Genomic DNA, 17,870 nt, shown 5'->3' with positions numbered 1-17,870 from the left:
TATTATATTGGTTACGTTAAGCCCAAACATCATCATATTTCGAAATGATGATATTATACATGGCCAGTTTCGAAAGGGTCTCCTTTTCTTATCATGTTGAGAGCTTCTTAGCCTCGTGACCTGTGTGACCTATCGCTATCGGTTGTTCCTCAGAATGCCAGATACCCGTGTATAGGTCAACAACGAAGAACGTAAATCACGATTGACATTTAAAGTTTGTTTTTTCAAGAAAAACTACAAAGTGGAAGTGGTTATTTTGCAGGCTACTACACCGTTTACATGGGCAACCATCAAACCGTTTGAAAAGGACAGTATCTAGCACTTAACACGAGAAATTATCGCATCAGTTACATATTCAATTATTTAGGTAGTGTTGTGATGATGGACCATGAAAAAGAAACCAAAATATCAATCAAAAGACATCTCTTATCTGCAGAATAATACAAAAGGATGTTGTCACGACATTTTCACAGTTGCAATCTTGAGAAATTTAGTGTTTTGTTTTTAAAGACATTTATAGTAAGTAATAATTAATGGAAGGACACATCTGGCACGAGAAAGGGTAAAATGACACGTTATATGTGGGGGCATCATAGCTTTAAACAGTGAGCTATCTATTAAGCCTTTAACTGATTTTCAAGTTGAACTGCGAAGATTGAAAATGAGAGCCTTGTCATTAAGTTCTATTTTGTGCCTCCTTGGATGGGCCCATTGCCTCCCAAACCTCATGAACCTCATTGCCAGCAGCAACGCTTCCACTCTTATCGGCCTCATCAATAAAGCCGGACTTGCAGATGTTCTCACGGACCAAGGTAGATCTGTTTGGCTCCAGCTTCACTTAACGTCTCTAATCTCCTTCCTGAATTTATGAGTGTTAAATATCTATAACTTAACTGAAATTGCATCTGTAGTACAATAATCGGAATCATTTCAGTAAAATTAGATTCATTGTTATTGATTCCTGCTTAATTCCAAAGCAATATTGTGCCATACTAAATATAAGAAACTAAGAATAAAAGACTTACAATACTTACACTGTAGGCTGTCCATTTCTTGCTTAATGGTTCGATTGAAAGCCAGCGAATAATAGTCTCTGTGTATGTTACACGTTATCATATATATATATATATATATATATATATATATATATATATATATATATATATATATATATATATATATATATATATATATTCCTTATATTAAGCATTTTGTCATAATTACTTACAATAAATAAATAAGATGGTCCTGAAGCAATTTTTAAAACTTATTACTTTATGTATATGAGTTAGCATATTTATTACATGTAATATACAGAGAAACTATTTATATAAGTATATATATATATATATATATATATATATATATATATATATATATATATATATATATATATATATATATATATATATATATATATATATATATATATAAAGAGAGAGAGAGGGAGATGTAAAAGGGGCATTTTGAAATTCTCGAAAACGCATTGGGAAGTTTTTACATTATTTATCCGTTGTGAACTGGTTCGAGTTGAAAATAACTTCTAATATATTGTTCAAAACAGGGTAAAGTTGATAATAGAATCTCCAACATCCTTCAAGAAATATTGAAGACACTGATATTAAATTTCCATTTTGACCTTGTACTTTCTTCATTTCAGTGAAAATGTATATTCCAAATCATATAACTTACTAGGCATACAACACACGTTTTTAAGCATATAATGATTTGCCTAACGAACGGTATTTTATGTTTTAGGACCCTTTACGGTGCTGGTGCCAACAGATGCCGCCTTTGCAAAGATACCCCAGAGAGACCTTGACCTCGTTGAGTCAGATCCAGGCAAACTCGCCGATATGCTACAGTACCATATTATCAAGGGAGATGTATTCACGTGGGATCTCGCTACATCAGAACATCTTCAGAGTTTGAATGGTCACGTGATCAGGGTCTACACGACAGGGAATGTGAGTTTTACCTAAGGGACAAGGTAACATTTTTATTTCGTCTCGTCTGCGTTAGCAGATGGGAAAGCATATCTATCACCTTCTGGAGCTGAGGTTTGCAGTTTTTAAAGATTTAAAATTTTATTTTTTAGCGTTGGATTTGAGACATTTCTCTTGATGCTATTAATAGCAGACAAGAAAGAGCTTCTCGCATGATACTTCTCTTGCTTCAGTCTTTCTCCGATCGTCTGTTCAGTGACCTGGATGTTGAAGTTTGCTGTTGTCTTTGTTTTAAGCGGTGCTTACGTGTGACTTAACAACGTCTTTCGGAGTATGGAAGTCAGATAGCCGAACATCACGCCTTTAGATCACTTTTTATTTTTAATTTCTGGTAAATTGCAGTGGAACCCATAAGTGGGGAGGGGGATATTACTTTACATACCTTCATGATGAAATGCATTAAGAAAGTAATACATGTTTAAAATTTGTCATGACAGAATGTAATATAACTTGTTCAGGAGAAAATAATTTTGTCTTGATAATTCGTTTTCCATATAAGTCGTGAGATGTTTGTTTGGTCGAACAGTTTTGAGATTTGAATTAGTGTTATTACATTGTTTTTTTTTTCAGAATCACTATTTCAACCAAGCAGCCGCGGTCAAGGAGGAGCTTCAAGCTTCTAACGGAGTGTTGTACCTGATAGACGAGGTCCTAAACGTTCCTGAGGGCATGATTGCCCAAGTTCTAGCAAATCCAGACTACAATACATCAGAGTTCCTTAGTCTTCTCGTAAAAGCCCATCTCGCCAGTTACTTCAACAACACATCATGTAAATATATTAAACGCAAATAATAGCGCAAGGATTAAAAGAGCACATAAAACTAGGCACAAAGTGTCGTTACTTGGTTTAAGGGGGGGGGGGGAGGATATTTGCAATGTTCCGGATTTTCTAAGAAGTCAACCAACAAGGTGTTCGAAAACATTGACCTATGTAATGGAAGGATCAAGCATTCGAACTCGGTATGGTAATGTTCTATTATTAAAAGGAATCCTAAAGGGATTGTAAATAACGAATTACAGCTGAAGAGATTTAACTTTTGTTTTATTCCAACTGTACTCAACAACTAACGTTAACTCTATATCATACATGCACATCAATAGCAGGTGCCAGATGAAGGCGGGGCAAAGTACTGAATACTACATCCCTCATCATAAATTACTTAAATTCTATACCTATACAATTTAACACTTGACAGCCGTTAGCGTCTATTGCAATTAAATTCGTCCATAATATCTCTGACATTGAAAGCATTGAATAAAGGGGTCATTGAAAGTTCACGAATGTTTACATTAGTCTGTGCTGCTATGATTAAGTGCAAATAACTTTTGGTCAGTTCACAGTGTCTAGAATTTTCCTGGTACCGTTTTTGCAATGTCATCAAGCTACACTATTATTTCTCGCAATTTGATTTGGTTGTAAAGAACTGAACACGATGATTATTAGCACTAAATGCAAGTTTTGATGTGCAGACAGGTGTTGTTATGACCTGCGTTTTTAAGCATTAAATTAAATTCGAGGTCTAAATAAGGCGAGCAGTGAGAAGCTTTACACAATTGGCCGGGACAAAGTGTTTCAATAACCTTCTGTATGATAATCCCTTAATCAGATCTGATAACACACAAATGATCAGTTTGGTTAAACGGAGTGTCAATTTTGCTTTTACACCGCTGTTTTATCAAACCTAACTGCCTTGTTTTATAATGCCTGGTCTCGGTTTTCGTTTCTGGTAAGTATAACACTTGTGTTTCCTTTAGATCGACGATCCTACTCCCTGATGTACCAGTTATTAGGTTTCACAATGGACATAGACAGTCTGGTTTTAATTTTCAAGGAAACATTTTCTCAGCAGGGGCGAAACTATTTGATGGGTATGGCGAACTCCAATAATTCAGTAGAAATGTATTTAGTTCATTTTTCACATTCAGTTTTCCGGGATGAGTGTCTTTATCGACTTTTGTAATGGACTCATACATCTATTTTATATTGCGTTCCCCAATGGATGCACTGGACAGATTTTCATATGTTCGAACCCTTCGTTATTGGTAAATTCTCAGAGCATTGAATTTCTGATAGTGGATGCAAACAGCAAATATTAACAGAATATTTGGCATAGCCGACCTAAATTTTCAACATTTAGGAATCTGCAGTAATCATCAATCATCACCATCTAATAACCTCCTGATGGGAACGGTATAAAGTCTATAGACATTTCGCTCCAGACATTTTGTGGTAGCTCGCTGACTTTGACAGGATCTGATGTAGATACTGGCGATGCCACTAAGCACGCGATATAGTTTTTGCACATGGTATCGACAAGTAAGGATATCAGCAATTTCCCCTTAACTACATTTTTGCCCTCGACTGGCGTTGGTGGTAACCGTGAGCTATTGGTATTACTTGCCATTTCATTGTCTCTGGTATGCACAGGGCCAGATTAAGGTCCTTGTAGGCAGCAGACACACAGGTATAGATTATTCAGTATCATAGTGCTCGTAGGCCCAAGGTGTACACTTTTCAGTATCATAGTGTTCGTAGGCCCAAGGTGTACAATTTTCAGTATCATAGTGTTCGTAGGCCCAAGGTGTACATTTTTCAGTATCATAGTGTTCCTAGGCCCAAGGTGTACATTTTTCAGGATCATAGTGTTCGTAGGCCCAAGGTGTACATTTTTCAGGATCATAGTGTTCGTAGGCCCAAGGTGTACATTTTTCAGTATCATAGTGGTCGTAGGCCCAAGGTGAACACTTTTCAGTATCATAGTGGTCGTAGGCCTAAGGTGTACACGTTTTAGTATAATGTTGTTCGTATGCCCAATGTGAACACTTTTCAGTATCATGGTGTTCGTATCCTCTATGTGTACATTTTTCAGTATCATAATGGTTGTAAGGCCCTTGGTGTATACTTTCCAGTATCATAGTGTTCGTAGCCTCTATGTGTACATTTTTCAGTATCATAGTGTTCGTAGCCTCTATGCGTACATTTTTCAGTATCATAGTGGTCGTAAGGCCCTAGTTACAGACTTTCCAGTATCATGGGGTTCGTAGCCGCTATGTGTACATTTTTCAGTATCATAATGTTCGTAGCCTCTATGTGTACATTTTTCAGTATCATATTATTCGTAAGGCCCTAGGTGTACACTTTCCAGTATCATAGTGTTCGTAGCCTCTATGTGTACATTTTTCATTATTATAGCGTTCGTATGCACACACGTATACCCTTTTTAGTATCATAGGGTTCGTAGGCCCCATGTATACACTTTTCAGTATTATAGTGTTCGTAGGCTCAAGGTGTACACCTTTCAGTATCATAGTGTTCGTAGGCACTTGGTATACACTTTTCAGTATCATAGTGTTCGTAGGCCCCATGTATACACCTTTCAGTATCATAGCGTTCGTAGGGACAAGGTGTACACCTTTCAGTATCATAGTGTTCGTAGGTACTTGGTATACACTTTTCAGTATCATAGTGTTCGTAGGCCCAAGGTGTACACCTTTTAGTATCATAGTGTTCGCAGGCACTTGGTATACACTTTTCAGTATCATAGTGTTCGTAGGCCCCATGTATACACCTTTCAGTATCATAGTGTTCGTAGGGACAAGGTATACACCTTTCAGTATCATAGTGTTCGTAGGCACTTGGTATACACTTTTCAGTATCATAGGGTTCGTAGGTCTCATATATACACTTTTCAGTATCATAGTGTTCGTAGGCCCCATGTATACACTTTTCAGTATCATAGTGTTCGTAGGCTCAATGTGTACACTTTTCAGTATCATAGTAATCGTAGGCCCAATGTGTACATTTTCCAGTACCATAGTGGTCGTAAGGCCCTAGGTGTACACTTTCCAGTACCATAGTGTTCGTAGCCTCTATGTGTACATTTTTCATTATCATAGCGTTCGTAAGGTCCTAGGTGTACAGGATTCAGTAACATAGTTTTCGTAGGCCCAATGTGTACGATATTCAGTGTCATAGTGTTCGTAGGCCCAATGTGTACACGTTTCGGTATCATAGTGTTCGTTGGCCCAAGGTGTACACTTTTTAGTATAATATTGTTCGTAGGCTCAATGTGTACACGTTTCACTATCATAGTGTTCGTAGGCCCAATGTGTACACTTTTTAGTATCATAGTGTTCGTAGCCTCTATGTGTACATTTTTCAGTATCATAGCGTTCGTAGGCACACGCGTATACAATTTACAGTATCATGGGGTTCGTAGGAACTAGGTATAAAATTTTCATTAGCACGGGCTTCGTAAGCCCTAGGTTCACTTTCAGTATCATAGAGATTGTAGGCCCTTGGTATACATTCTTCCGTATCACGGGGTTCGTAGGCCATTGGCATACACTCTTCTGCATAATGGGATTTGTAGACCCTTGGCATAGTGCCTACTGTGCCTGTTGGATAATACGGTCTTTGGTATGCAGAACCGTGTTGTACTGAGTGGCAGCACGGAGCACTGTTTGTGATAATAATTGAGAGAACTCTGACAATGGACCGTAACAATGAAAATCGTTAGTTTTGCTACATTCCTGCTCGCTTCGTTCGTTTTCTTTTTCCGCAGTTTCCGTAACATCCTTTAACGTAAACGATTCAAGGAGGGCATTATCTACAAAAAATCTAACACTGTTTTTACACGAGTACGAATGATAATCAAATATGTTGATCCCCCTCCCCCGTGATATTTCACTTTGACACGGTAAATCTTCAGTTTTAATCTCGATCTTTCGAGCCATACTAAGTGAATTTGCTTAGAATTGATGACTATCGATTTGAGTCGACGATAGTCGGTGATCATCGTAAATTTCTTCTCTCCCCCCCCCCCCCAACAAAAAAGAGTCTAGCAGGGCTGGCCTCTACCCAAAGATCTGTGTATTTTCGCGGATCAAAGTATTCATAACTTTACTGCATACCTTTAAAGGCCTTCACTGAGACAAATGTAGTCTATCCCCTCACCCACCTTCCATTTGAACGAGTGTTCTGTTTCATCAGTCTTCTGAGGCAATTTTTTGGTATTGATGAGTAGTTCTCAACGAACCGTGACAAGTGATTTGTCATTCCCACGAAGCTCTTCACATCAGTTTGTTTCATCGTGTTGAATTGCTTTAACTTTTTCATGATCAGCCGATCATCCTTATTCTGAGAACACATACCAAAAGAATGTCACTTTGGAAACGCCAAACTCACATTTGCGTTTCTTTAGAGTTGACTGCTTTGAGATTTCTGTCATGTTCGTCGTCGGATTTCCCAGATATTATTATGTGTTAATGTGTATTTTATTTGCATTGTTTAATATTTTTTATTCAATATATGATATAGATACTGATAGTTTGGACTTAACCTTGTCCAAAAATCAAGTTATGTTGTTCCTGATTAGAATCACTAATGTTGATTTTATTTTGATAAATATATAATACATAGCTAATATTTTTTTAACGTGTAGTAAATAGTATGATCATTATCATAGTCTGAATCAATGACAGTATGTTTACAAAGTTCTTTTGTATAATTTTAGTAACATATCTTGTCAAATTACAACTTAGATTGTTCTTGAAATGAACTTTTGTCCTACATCCTGGGTCCTCTTTTATCTTAGTTTTTTCATAACCTTGTTTATTTGAGTAATTACTCATTCCTGCAACAAGATTTGAAGCAGAAATAAGTCATATTGTTGTGTTCAGTATTTTATTTGGGTTGGAATTTATTTATTCAAATTATTATTTCTTGGAAATACAAAATGCTAATCTATACTATTCTTTGACAGGAACATGATTGTGTAATTATATATAATTCAGAAAAGGACATCTTGGATTATATAACTGTGTTTGATTTGAAGACTCTCAGCACATCATAACACTTTTTTTTGTATATCCTCCTCAAGACCCTCGAATTCCTGTTGAACCTTTCCGCGAACATGGAAGGGCATCCATCGGTACGGTTGGATAATTGGAGCCACATTTTCATCAACATGAAATTTTATTGTTCTGTCCCGTACTTTTTCAAACTCTTACATTAGTGTATTTGTTAGAAAGGTTGGAATATGTATATGTTTTCACAGACTTTATAGTTGGTATTTTTCCGAGCTACACGGCTGTATCATTTCTCATGACTGAGTCAATGTTTCCTTGTATTACGTAAAAGCCAGCTGTTACTAATTGTTTCGATGCATCCAACGATGGGAAGAGGCTGTTCCTGTCCTAAGTCGTGTGCTTTTGTTTTTGCTTCCTGCATGATACTGAGACACTTCGCATCAACGACATTAATCGAGCTTCCTGTGCCGACAAGAACGCTTGATGTGTAACTGTTAATTTTGACTGTCGTTGCGGAAGCTTTGTTAATTTTTTTTTAAACGTTGGCACCTATTGATAACGAAGCTTCTTCTGGTGAAATGTAATCGTTGTCATGTACGTTCCCACCGACATTTTCATAATCTTCATGCAACTGTTCTAGGGAACGTGTTTTTCGTCACTTTTTATTCTTTTTGGTCACACGAATCTCAGAGATTCTGTATTCGCCAATACGAGCAAATCATTCTTATTGCTGGACACTCCCCATTAAGTTGGAAATATCCATTATTGATGTTGTTTTATGTAAGATCTGATCGTTCGTTTGTTTTATGCCGTAGTTTTTTTTTCTCTCTCTATCCACTGAATTTAATTGGTCACTTCTTGTTTCATCGGAGTTTTCCATTTTGAGACCCGTTGATTTCAAATTTTCAAGTGTCATGGCTATTTCCAGCAGATTTTTTTATGGCATCTCTTCTTTTAGTGTTTTCCTCCTCAGATTACTTGACCTACATCCGTGAGTTGTTACTTAATTTCCCGCTCGACACTGGCAAACTGGCAAAGTTTCTCCTTTAACCTTAACCGCGTAACAAACTGTATTTCCAAAGAATTTTGTCTTAAATTCCGGAATTCAAAAGTTTCGAACTCTCCATTCTTTCTTGGATCGAAATATTCATTAACGACTGTCCTCACTATGTCGTAGTCCTTGCTTTCATCGGTTGAAAAATGTTGTAAAGTTCAAATACGTCATGTCCAAAATAGTAGAGCAAAATAGCTTTTCATCGTTCCTTGCTTTCAACGTTCGAGGCGTCGGATAAATTCTCCAGCTTCATGATTAAAGGCTTCCAACCTTTCTTTTGTAAGTCTTAATGTCTCAGAATCGGGAAGGCTTACTCCTGCCGTTGTTACAATATATTCATGTTAATCATGTGATCATCAGATCTGAATTCCACATAACTATCATTGACTGTTAATGTACGTTTGTTTAATTCGATATAATCCCATCTTCGTCTCCATTCTAATGTTCTATAAATATAATGAACCCTAAAGGGATTGCAAATAACGAATCAAGTTGAAGAGGTTTAACTTTCACCTTCTTCCGACTCTTCAACTAGAATTAACTGAAACTCCATATTCTGCCTGCTACTTCACGTGCAAGTGACATATAAAGGTGGAGCTAAGTACGATTGGCCAGTACTGACCACAACAGGTATATCCAGCTATACGGTAATATTTCGTTTGCGCAGGATAATAATAATAATAATAATAATAATATTGGTGGTGCAAACACTATTTTGTTATGGGGCCTAAAATTACTAATCTTGAGAATTTATTAAAAATTAGCTATTGGACCAGAATCAGTTTTTAGCTACCGTTCAGCTTTTAAGACTATATTAAGACTCGAATTTGTTCTAAGGCAGCAAATAATCCTTAGTCACTTCTATGGCAATCTCAAATAATATTTCTGCTTAAACGGTAAAGTGCCCTTCACATGGAGTCAATTTTCAAGAGGGCATAGACACTATTGTTGTTGATACATATGCTTGCCGTCAAATAGGTAAGATGACCAAACTTTTGTGTTTCAGAATCTGGTGACAAATGTATCGGTAGCATTGCTGAAAATGCAGCATGACGTAGTTTTGTAATAAGCTTTAAATTGTTCCAACAAAATCACCATCGCAGAGCTATGAAAATGGCTTTGGATATGCTTAAAATTCTTCTGCATGCCAAAAATCGGCATTCTCCACCAAAAATAGTTGCATGTAAACAATAATATGATCAGTGTCAATTATTTGACGTGAGTTGTTTATGAATCTTCTTTCAGCCACTTCTGAGAGAAACACAGTATTCGTGCCTTCCAATGCTGCAATCAACGAACTCCCAGATAATGTGAAGAGCACAATTACGAATAATATAAGTTACCTAAGAAGTGAGTATATCTTATTGAGAACTACATCTCGATAAATATTTTAAGCTTGTCAATGTTCAGTTTTTATTATAAATATTATATGAACTCGGCAAAGTTATTCATCTCATAGCCGCGATCTGCTTCTCCCATACTAATATATCTACTCACCAGGCTTACCGCATATGTGGCGTTTCCACCATTTTTTCAAATATTTCGTGAGAGGTGTGGTTATGCGAACGGATGATTCAATAGCTGCAACACTACATTACTAAGCTTTTTAATTCTTTCCATTTCTGCATATACTATTGATCTTTTCAGTCCGAAAAAGCTGATATTGGACATATTGTCAGCTGAGGAGTGAATTCTGGGAGAATATTTATCAAATAATAACTACCTCGAAACGTTGATACTAATGTTACCAGTGTTGATATTAGTTTTCTTCAAGTGCTGATTTATTTTTTTTTCCAAATGCGGACAAAAGTTAGGATTGTTTTTTAAGTGTGTGTGGTTACCCTGACATATGCCTACTAGCCAACCAACATACAAAGACACATTACGCATGCGTTGAGAAAGACCGCTGATATGAAATGACTATAAGGAGGCTGCATTTCCTAATGGAACGTCATTTCCTAATGGTACTTGTCACAGACCAACTGAAAATGGTTAAGTTTTATCTGAATGTTCCTTTTTCAAGAAAAATTAGAAAGAATAAAAGAAAGAAATAGGATAGATGATTTAATAAATGAATCTGAAGAAAGGAAGGAGCAATAATTAATGTATGAAATGGAATTTTGATTTATGGGAAAATTATGCAGATTTATTAAACTTCTAGCTCTCTTGGTTTCAGGTAATATCAACCCGATCATGGTATGGTCTTCCGATCACCTGTTGTTGTTCGTTATCCATTGTGTGTCCATTCTATTTTTTTTTACTAACTGCAGACATTTCCAAAACTGCAGAGACAATTTTTTATCAAGCTTTCTTGAATGTGTCCTCATGACATGCTTATACAAATTTTGTGTTTCCCTTCTTGCAACCATTTGGTTTCCATAGCAACCTAAGTAAAACTAACTTTCAGCGTATCGTCCAACTACCATTGTAAAATTTTAATTATATATTGTGTCAATAATCTGCTTGACATAGTATCCAAGTTAACGCTTCCTATTGCTTCCTAGGAGCTGGTTGACTTCGTTGTTTTTGGTTTTGTTTTTCGATACCAAATATCTAACTTGTTCAACGGTCCAGTCCGAAAAACACTTATGAAACATATGGATCTTTTGAAAAGTAGGTCCATCTTTATTATTCTGTTTTTGTTTTATTTTGGAGAAGTCATTTGATAATAGATATAACCGCAGGAATCATTCAATGAAAACAAAATTCAGTGGGGAAATAAGCTTTAGCATCAAAGAAAATTAAAACGATAGAGAAAAAAGAAAATAAACATGAAAAGTATCAGTGAGTCAACATTGCAATAGAATATTCATTAGAAATATAAAGTACCTAATTATTATCATCATTTCTTGTTTCAGTGCTAATTGACTACCACGTCCACCCAGGAACACTACATGTCTCTAGTATAACCAAGGATGGCATTATATCGACCCGATATCCTGGACATTCAATTGGAATTAAGGTGGATTCAAGTAAGTTTGCACATTTGTGTTCATTTTTCTTTGACCCTTCGTTATAACATTAGGATAGAAAGATCAAGTGGTATAAGAAGAGGAATATTTTGAAGACAACGAAGCGCAGATTATCGTGTTTTACTTCTCATTACCTTTAAATGGTAATTTCACTGTATCTTTCAATCTTGGTAGCGAATATACAAGTCTCACATGTCCACGTTGAGTTCGAGTCTCGGCTCAACCAACGTTGGTATGTGATAAACCTTGCCAGTAGCTTTCGCGGGTCTGTGGTTCTACCACGTGGATAGGTGTGAAAGCTAACCAGTAGCTTCCGTTGGGTGGTGTTTCTTCCCGGGTTTTTCTCTACAAATATAATGCCTGCCATGCATAACCAATCATGTGTTAAAATGCATTATACCTCACAAAACCCCCCAAAAGTCAAGCTGAATGTTCTTTCATTGATACCTCGCTTGTCCTGGCCACAACACGCGTCCAACAGTAGGATTTTGATTACAGATATTCTGTTTGTAGAAAGACTTAATGGAAAAGGCGATACGAGAAATACTTCTGTACTCCTTCATTTCATTAACAAAAGTTATTTCCACTATTCTCTAGAACAAAAAAAATTCTTTCAATCAGCGAGTAAATATCTGTATCCAATATAAGTAAACACGAAAAATGACACTTTAATCGTGATGTTTACTAAATTTCACCCTCTTAATTTCTGAACAAAATTATAGTAAAAGAAAATGTTTAAATAACCTGTCTGCCCCATTAACTTAAATGAAAGTAGCAAATTTGACTTAAAAGATTTTGAATTATACAGAAGAATTTTGAAAAAATATGGCAAGTCTGTCAATAGACAAGACTGAATCGTTCAGGTGATGGGAAAATCACCCATTTAATACAATTTACAGATTCATGTTTGTTTAATATATTATCACGTAGTACAAAAATACACGTATTCTCCTATTCAGAAAACAGGAAATAGACGTATACATTATTTCAAGTTTTCTTTGATATATCAGTTTTTTCTACTTCAGATTTTGTCATAGAAGTAATATACGAGTTGAAATAAATTTGCTTTAATGCAGTTTATTACATGCAAATCATAATTTATACGATTATAAATTCAGCATGTGAATTCAGTATAAAAAAAGAAAAGGAAACAAGGATTTTGCTTGTGTTGTTTTCATACGTTATTCCACTCATCTGTAGTTACTTTTCTGTTCTGTTCTTGTTTGTTTGGGCTTTTTTAAATTTAGCTGTAATAAACGCTTTGCAACGTCATAAGCTGTCAGAACACCATGGCGACAGATTATCTAAATACCTTTACTCGAGCTGCAGAACTAATTGAGAGTGAAATCATGCGCGTGTGAGACAAGCCGTCTGCTCAACAATCAATAGAGAATAAATTATTATTAGTATTATTATTGTTGTTGTTATTGTTGTTGTCATCGTCGTTGTCACTGATGTGCTGAACAGAAGTTTTTCTGTTGACAAATTAATTAATGATATGATAATAAATTACTTATTACACCTTCGCATTTGTTTGATTGTTTATTTATATATTCATTTATATACCTGTTGATGTAAGAATTTCACAAAACTTTAATTAAAATTAGTTTGCTGATGAAAACTAAAGAAAAATAACAAACTAACCAGACGAAATTTTAAGTGAAAATGCCCATATTTTATCCACAATTAAACTTTTAGGAACCCACCACACGAAATATTGTTTCACAGTTACGTGTTGTAAGTACTATTAACTTTAAATATTTTTTCAAATAAATTGCATTTACAATAAACGCGTGAGAAAAACATATGCAGTAGATCCAGGAAGATATCAGTACGAAATGGCGAAATGTTGTTTGATACGAATAATAGATACGCCCTTTAATATCACAATGTAAAGGTCTAGGTTGATGCACTGCTCTCGTTTGTATAATGGTGTGATTGGTGTGAGACCGATACATTTCTAATCGTTCTACGCGTTGTGTCATAATGGTGAATGGATCTTGTTCAGGGTCTGGTTGGCTGCGCCTCGTACAAAAGCTCTTGGTCAGATGTGCCTACATACAATTAAGAAGATCAATGCATTGATCTGAAATGAAAACAGCAATAGATGTTACGAAGTTTCTGCGCTGCAGTTTCGTCATGGGGGTAGATTGTTATTCAGTGGAGATCAGTTGTTTCCTCTTGAATCCAACAGGTACCGTCGCTATATATAAAAAAACTGGTCAAAAATCTAAGTCCGTATCTCATTCATGATTTATACTGAACAAAAATATGTCTCAGTAATTTACAGCAAACTTTTTTTATACATTTTTGTTTGCCGGAAAATGTCTTCGAAAATAGATTATATAACCAGCATTGTTCAACAATCATTCAACAAACTAATCCGGCCAGTAAATAAAATGCCTTATTACATCCTCGCATGATTATGTATGGTAATAGCTGCGTGCTTCTTTTTCCTACGGAGCTATAACCCCTGATATAAATATTTTCTAATCAACATCATTCATATTTTGGTAACAAGAAAGGTTTCGCAAGAATGCAACATCTGTTGGAATATTTTAGTACGTGATCTTTTCTTTAGACAACTGAAATACGGAATATAAAAGCGTTTGTGCTTCGAAACGAGCATTGTTGGATTACAGAGCCGGCTTTGAAATTCACTTTTGATAAATGGACTATGTGTCGGTCCAAGATACGTGTTTCAAACACTTATCTGTCATTCCCCAATAAGGCCAATAAGTTTCAAAGGCATTTGATTTCCAGAATGTCAGGTCTTTGTATCATCATGCAATTAATGATTCTGGCAGGCAGTGCAATAAATTGTTTTTAGTAACTAGATAGCCTTTTAAATTACAAAGTAGCTACGATTTCACCTGGCAGATATGTCACAAACATCGACTGAAATCCGGCCAAGCTTACTTTCAACCACTTCTAAAATATATATTTAATGTTTTTACTGTCGCTCGTTGAGTAAGCTTGTAACTCGTCCACTTATTAATCTTTAAATTATAAGACTATAGACGGCACTAGTTATGATTATGAATATGAAAAATTAATCAATTTAATATATTTATTCATTCTAATGAGACAGGTTCTTAAAACACGATGGCAACATCTAAACTTGTCGGGGAAAGTGCAGACTACGATTTATCTATTGCCACTGTTATCCGCATTTTTTGCAGATGGAAACGTGAAGCTGAACAACATTGCTGAAATTTTACAGACCGATATTGAAGCTGATAATGGCGTCGTTCATGTTATCTCGCACGTGCTCATCCCCTCTTCACTGGCACCCATCGTGGGATAAACACTGTGTCTAATACTGTTGTTTAGAAATCTGGCAATAAATTGTTTACAAAAGTCTTGTGTGCTCTGTTTAACTTGGCACACGCACGCATACACACACAGGTACTTGCATACAATCATTCATGCATACGTACGTACGTACATATACATGCATACATACATACATACATACATACAATGTAGGTATGTATTGTTACGATCATTTGGTCTTAAAACTATGTAACGGAAAGAAGCAAAACCAATAATTTTAGCAAATTCAACAAACAATTTATTTTTCTATAATACAAAATGAAAAATTTGAAAGGAACTTACAGAATTGTGAATTAGACCCCAAATAATCATAGATCTAACTTGTAGCATAAATGAATTCCAATACTGAATGTGCCAATGCACCAGTAGTCTTAATGTAAAATCACAGATCTAAACTTGTAGCATAAATGAATTCCAATACTGAATGTGCCAATGCACCAGTAGTCTTAATGTAAAATCACAGATCTAAACTTGTAGCATAAATGAATTCCAATACTGAATGTGTCAATGCACCAGTAGTCTTAATGTAAAACAATGATATAATTAAGAACGCTTTTAATGGGTTCTTAATAATCCCAAAGTAGAGATTTAGTCCGAATGGTCAATGATCATTATATAGTTCCAATGAATAAATTAATAAATGATTCCTCTCAAATTCATCTGAACAAAACATAAAGGAATTCTACAGACTGAACGCAGATAAGAACGAATAATTTTGTACACCTCACCCTTCTATATCAACCTAAGACACAACAGAATGGCCAGGATGTCTGTTAAAAGATCGCAACTGGAACATTCTAAGTTTGTAAATGAGGATCGGCCTTGAACTTAAATATCTGTAAACAACTTATTTATTATCTAAATTCATCGACAAAGGTTTGTTATCTAAAAATTGTTTTTGCAAATGACATTTAGATAAAGCAGAACTTACAATCATGGAATACAGGATAAACACATATACATAAAAGTATATAATAATAATAATAATAATAATAATAATAATAATAATAATGAGGACTTTGTATAGCGCCTAATCTTTAGAAGCTCTAAGCGCTTTACAACATTAGACAACACCTGTAAGAAAAACATGCTGAGAATATTTCAGGTAGGAAACATTATTAGGTCTTTAAATTTGTTCTTGCAGTCGAAATAAGCGAGTTTTGAGAGCCCTCTTGAATGTGATCACTGTGTCTTTGTGTCTAAGTTCAGTGGCAATTCATTCCACATTGCTGGGCCCTGGTATGCAAAAGAGCGCTGTCCATATGACTTTGTTTTCATAGAGGGAATACTGAGTATACGATTGTCAGAAGAGGAGCGTTAAGTATCTTGCTGTTGTGTACACATGGGTGAGGCTGGATAGGTATGTTGGACTGGAGTCCGTCAGTAAAAAGTAGCACAGAAAACAAATTTTGTATTTGATTCTTGATCGAATGGATAGCCAGTGTAGGGTACAGAGCAGCGGGGAGGTGTGCTCTGATCGTGGTACTCTAAGTATGATCCAAGCTGCTGTGTTTTGAACTTTTTGAAGTTTTTGGGATAGATATCGAGATGAACCAGACAGAATTGAGTTACAATAGTCCAGTCTTGAAAGTACTAATGAACACACAAGTGTTTAAGTGGCATCAACTTTAAGATATTTGCAAATTGAGCTGATGTGTCTCAGCTTAAGATATGCAGCCTGCATATGTTCATGACATGTTGGTGCAATGTGAGAGTACTGTCCAGAGTAACAACTAGGTTTTGTACTGATTGTGTGAATTTATGTTGGTGTTGCTGATATTTTTATTGTTTGAGGTAAAGGATGTGAATGAGAAAGTCTTTGTGTTGTGATCAGAATGGCCTCAGTTTTATCATCATTCATCTGCAGATTGTTACACGTCATCCATGATTTCACATCAGAAATGCACCTCTCTACACCTTGGATGGTAGCATCAACTTCAGTTGGGTGCCTAGATTTGTATATTTGGGTGTCATCAGCATACAATTGGTGAGACACTGGATGATGATCTATGACACATGAGAGTGGCTGAGTGTACAGAATGAAGAGAACAGGTCCAAGAACAGACCCCTGTGGAACACCACAACATAGATCAACTAGGCTGGAGTGTATTCCATTTGCATATACAATTTGTGTCCTGTTGACCAAGTAGGAATTGAACCACAGTAAGGCTGTATCATGAATGCAAAATACATGCTGCAGACGGTCAAGTAATTTATCATGGTCTATTGTGTCCAATGCTGCAGACAAATCAAGGAGGGTGAGAACTGTAATCTTTTTGCTATCCAACGCAGAGAGAATGTCATTAACTACTTTTAGAAGGGTAGTTTCAGTACTGTGGCAAGGTTGATATGCAGATTGTACATTGTTAAAGACTTTGAATTTAGATGAGATACAAGCTGGGATAGAACAACCTTATCTAAGATTTTAGATATGAATGGGAGATTAGAAACTGTGCGGTAGTTCTTTAAATCATTATGGTCTAGTGTTGGTTTCTTCAGCAGAGGCTTTACAATGGCAGTTTTGAAAAATTATGGGAATTCCCTTGATGAGAGAGAGGTATTAATAACATCAGTTAGTGAAGGCAATACTGGATCTAAGCACTCAAGCAGCAGTGATGTTGAAATTGGATCAAGTTCACATGACTTTGGTGCACTCTTCATTAGGATTGTACGTACAAAATCCATAGAGAT

General features: G+C 35.8%; 1 protein-coding gene across 1 annotated transcript; it reads left to right on the top strand.

Moving 5' to 3' along the window:
• The first annotated feature begins 591 nt into the window (after window positions 1-591).
• On the top strand, window positions 592-15,206 carry LOC149797474 (periostin-like). The gene is made up of 6 exons (XM_089960420.1): window positions 592-812; window positions 1,759-1,967; window positions 2,577-2,775; window positions 10,117-10,221; window positions 11,730-11,843; window positions 15,026-15,206. Exons 1-6 carry the CDS (start codon window positions 662-664, stop codon window positions 15,148-15,150), a joined length of 903 nt encoding a protein of 300 aa, XP_089816546.1. The 5' UTR covers window positions 592-661; the 3' UTR covers window positions 15,151-15,206.
• Window positions 15,207-17,870: the final 2,664 nt, after the last annotated feature.

The sequence above is a fragment of the Sinohyriopsis cumingii genome, chromosome 6 (assembly GCF_028554795.1).
Source record: "Sinohyriopsis cumingii isolate HCF-2022 chromosome 6, ASM2855479v2, whole genome shotgun sequence".
NCBI classification, from domain to species: domain Eukaryota; kingdom Metazoa; phylum Mollusca; class Bivalvia; order Unionida; family Unionidae; genus Sinohyriopsis; species Sinohyriopsis cumingii.
The sequence above is the reverse complement of the archived record's forward strand: the minus strand, read 5'-3'. Positions and strand labels throughout refer to the sequence as shown.

Bases quoted from the DNA above. Each gene is read 5' to 3' on its own strand.
- LOC149797474 (XM_089960420.1), top strand. From the start codon at position 662: ATGAGAGCCTTGTCATTAAGTTCTATTTTGTGCCTCCTTGGATGGGCC. The intron at 10,222-11,729 runs GTGAGTATATCT...TTCTTGTTTCAG, and splicing joins TAATATAAGTTACCTAAGAA to TGCTAATTGACTACCACGTC. The intron at 11,844-15,025 runs GTAAGTTTGCAC...CATTTTTTGCAG, and splicing joins TGGAATTAAGGTGGATTCAA to ATGGAAACGTGAAGCTGAAC.